The 4,114-nt window shown below is 41.0% G+C and overlaps 1 gene segment (V, D, J or C); it reads left to right on the forward strand.

The window, feature by feature from the left end:
* Positions 1-1,204: 1,204 nt before the first annotated feature.
* On the forward strand, positions 1,205-1,923 carry LOC131517949 (T cell receptor alpha variable 9-2-like). The segment is given in 2 exon segments: positions 1,205-1,459; positions 1,583-1,923. Coding segments are annotated over 2 exon segments (387 nt in total).
* Positions 1,924-4,114: the final 2,191 nt, after the last annotated feature.

The following is a 4,114-nucleotide window of genomic DNA, read 5'->3' on the forward strand; positions in this document are numbered from 1 at the left end:
GGATGTGTGAACACAAAAAGTATCCAGGCCTGAATTTCTTACTTCCCTCTGCATCTGGGAAAACATTCCCATGTAGTCTCTCGACTCATGAAGCTCCTTGATGTGAATCCGTGGAGAGTGGGCTCCAGAGAACAGCCTGAGCTAAGCTTCCGTCTATGTGTCTAGAGATAAAAGTTTACAGAGTTACAGATGTGTCCATCTACAAAACTTTATCCTGATAATCCTGATTCCTTACCTTGTGGGGAAAAAATATTTGATTAAAGCTTGGCAACAAAATGTGACAAATAGATGGTATTAGAAACCATCCTTGGGGCACCTGCATGGCTCAGTTGGTTGAGCGTCTGACTCTTGATTTCAGTTCAGGTTGTGATCCCAGGGTTGTGGAATCGAGTCCCATATCAGAGTCTGCTTAAGATTCTCTTTCTCTACTTCTGCCCCTCTCCCCCACTCACACACTCTCTCTAAAATAATAATAGAAAAGCATCCTTCAAGTTAAACCCTCTTAAGAGTATAGCATTAGTATTTGTTGCCTAATTCACATAAAAGAGTCACCTTACACATATAAGAATCAGCAAAACAGTGAGGGAATAAGATAAGAACCTCAGAGCATTCTGTAGGGATTCAACAACTTCATTTATGATGTTTCTTCTGTGTAGAACTCATATTTTTCACTTTTTAATGATTTAGAAAATCAATTATATTTGACTACTAAAATATTTGACTATAAAATAGTGTGACTTTTCTTTTGAAAGGCTTTTATTGAAAAGATAGTATTTTACATTGGTAATATTTTAGGACCAAGTAAACACTGTGTTTTAATTAAACTCCACATGTTAATTATTTTTGTTTAAGAAATATTCAGTAAGTGCTTAAAAAAGAACAGTGTTCTAAATATTGGGGTACATTGCTGAAAAACACATAATAACTCAGTAACTTCACTTCTTATTACTTTCTCTGTATTCAACCCCAACTATTTTCTGGGAGTCAGTAGATTTTAGACTGGCTCACAATGGATACGTGAAAACATAAAGTACTGTATTTAATGCTTTAGAGACTGTTATCCTCTCAGCTACAGAAACGTGCTGGGATGTTCTGGTAAAGAACTTCCACATCAGGTAGTGTCCTAAGAAGAAAGTAGACCTGGGAGGTCAGGATTGCTGCTGTTCAGATTTCCAAGTGCCACCTGAAGACTGCCATGTGCCTCATAAAGTCAGGGACAAAGACATCTTGCTGACTCTGGGAGGACCCTGGCCACCATGCATCCTGTTTCAGTCCCCGTCCAGCAGGGGGTGCAGCTTCCTAACACAAACACCTTTCCTGAGAAATGTGGGCTTCCACTGATCATTGCTCTGTCTCTCCAATGCTTCTTCCTGCTAAGAATGAAGCACATATTATCTAGGTGACACTCTAGAGATGAACTCTTCTCCAGGCTTCGTGACTGTGGTACTCTTGATGCTTGGTAAGTAAAATGCCTCTTAGTATTTGGATTGTTTCATCTATTGTGACAGCAAAACCTATAACTATAATTTTATACAGGAGATTTATGCCCAAGGTGACACAGGTCTCTTTTCTTTTTCCCCAGGACGAACCCATGGAGATGGAGACTCAGTGACCCAGATGCAAGGCCCAGTGACCATTCCTGAAAGGAAGTCCTTGATTATAAACTGTACTTATTCAACAACATGGACCCCCACTCTGTTCTGGTATGTCCAATATCCCAGAGAAAGTCCACAGCTCCTCCTGAAAGCCTTGAGGGACAAGGAGAAGGGAAGTCACAAAGGTTTTGAAGCCACCTACGACAGCAAATCCAAATCCTTCCACTTGGAGAAGTCCTCAGTGCAAGCGTCAGATTCGGCTGTGTACTACTGTGCTGTGAGTGACACAGTGACAGGGACTGCAGGGGGAGCTGAGCACAAACTCTGAGCAGAACAGGAGCCCAGATGCTGAGCGTCTCTGACTGATCCTCTCTGGTTCCAGCACAGCGTATGGTGGTTTGCCCCTCAGTGTCTGCTTGATACAAAAGTCGTACAAATGGCTAGAGCATGGGAACCAGAAGGAACATTCCCCAAACCCAGCTGTTCATTAGTGCAATATAAATGCAATAGTTCCTAAGCCAGGACCTAAGTAATTTCAAGGTGAAACCACATAACATTGAAGTGGTGTCTTGCTCACCCTGCAGTGAAAGTCCAGCCCCACAAGCTGCTGAGGCCCCCCTGGTGGGTATTGCTGTGTCCAATGACACACTGAGAGAGCCAGGGTGTGCCCGAGAAGGTGGTGTCCGTCCCAAGTCTTCCTGACAGAGGATGGGCTGGAGAGGTGATGGGAGAGCTGCAGCCCCAAACCAGGTTTGAATAGAGAAAGAAGGGGAGGGAAGAAAGGAGGGGAACATATGTAAGTGAGCAATGAAAAAAGAGACAAAGGACTTTTGTCCTGGTTTCTTTTCTAGTAAGACAGATGGTAGACACAGGCTGATATTCAAAATGAAGGGAGGGGGCAGACACATAATTGAGGAAATGATGCACCTAAATCATGACCTGTGTCCTTCCTTTTATTCTTGGCCAATACGCAGATCCGTTGGCTCTCTAACAAGAAGGCCTTGAGTGAGGGGTGGTTTTGTAGGGCCAATGAAAGATGCAGCATACATATTCCTCTCTGTACCCTTTGAAGCCCTATTAAAAAGAGAGTAAAGAGATTGTGAAATATATGAACCCCCAAAGAGAACGGAAAAAGCAGATGACAGCAGATAGTAATGTCAGAAAAATGTTCAAGGGTGAGCAACATATGGAGCTGTGCGAACTCGCTCAGCTGGCCGAATAAAGAAGAAACCGAGGAGGCAGAGCGGTGAAACGACTTAGTGTGTGCTGTTCCCTCAGCAGAGGGTTAGGAAAAAGAAGCACCTATTGTATTTTAGTAGTTGAGATAGTGTCGTGTGTGTGTGTGTGTGTGTGTGTGTGTGTGTGTGTTTGGGGGAAGTTTGGAGGATACTAGGAGGACTGAATAGAAAATATGTAAGTAGTGGGCAGCCCACGTTCTTTACCTGAGCCTATCTAGCAAGGATCGCTTCTCAAACCCTGCAGATGAATGGAAGTTAGTCATGAACTGAGGAAGAGCACCTCAAAAAGGAAGCCAAAACAATTAAAATAGAAAAATATCGTAATTAATTATTCACTTCAGGGAAAAGAAAACATTGTTCAATAAAGGAACATACTCCGGGCACCTGGGTGGCTCAGTCGGTTAAGTGTCCGACTCCTGATTTTGGCTCAGGTCATGATCTCATGGTTCATGAGTTCGGGTCCTGCATGGGGCTCTGCACTGACCCTGCAAAGCCTGCTTGAGACTCTCTCTCTCCCCCTCCCCTGCTCATGCTCTCTCTTTCAAAATATATAAATGAACTTAAAAAAATTTAAAGAAAGAAAGGGACATACTCATATTAGTCTATAGGTTTCACTCAAATTGTCTTCTAGGTATATTTTAGTAAGATATACCACTAATAGCGGTGATTGGGCAGAATACCTATTTCCCCCACACCTTGTGTATAACTGAGGTTTTTGAGCTTTGCTTGTCAGTTACATTTCTTTTATTATTAACAGTTTCTTTAATTATGAAGGAGATGGAGCTTCATTTCATATATTTCAAAGCTGATTACATGTTTTCTCTATAAATTCTCTATCTCCATCCATTTCCTACTAGGTTACTGTCTTTTAAATATACAGATTTGAAGGAACATTGTCTGTTTAGAAAATTGTAATATGGGTGTCATATACATGCATCTTTTTAAAATGTTTATTATTATCCTTTGACTGCATGGGCTTTTTTATTTTTTTGCCATTCAGAATTTTTAAAATAGTATGTAGTAAGTGTAACAAAAAATTTTTATGGATTCTGAGTCATGTGTCCTGCTTAAAAATCCATAGCATTCTAAAATGATAACATTTTATCTCATATTTTCTTTAGCTTCTCTCAAATTGCTTTTCTCTTTAAATCTTTAATTTAGATGCGTGTGTGTGTGTGTGTGTGTGTGTTTATGTGTGTGTGTATGCATGTGAAGTGAAGTGAGCTTCAAGGCTTTCTATTTTCCTTAATTTTTGTTTGTTTGTTTATTTTGAGGCAACTA

The sequence above is a fragment of the Neofelis nebulosa genome, chromosome 7 (genome assembly GCF_028018385.1).
Source record: "Neofelis nebulosa isolate mNeoNeb1 chromosome 7, mNeoNeb1.pri, whole genome shotgun sequence".
In the NCBI taxonomy this organism is placed as follows: domain Eukaryota; kingdom Metazoa; phylum Chordata; class Mammalia; order Carnivora; family Felidae; genus Neofelis; species Neofelis nebulosa.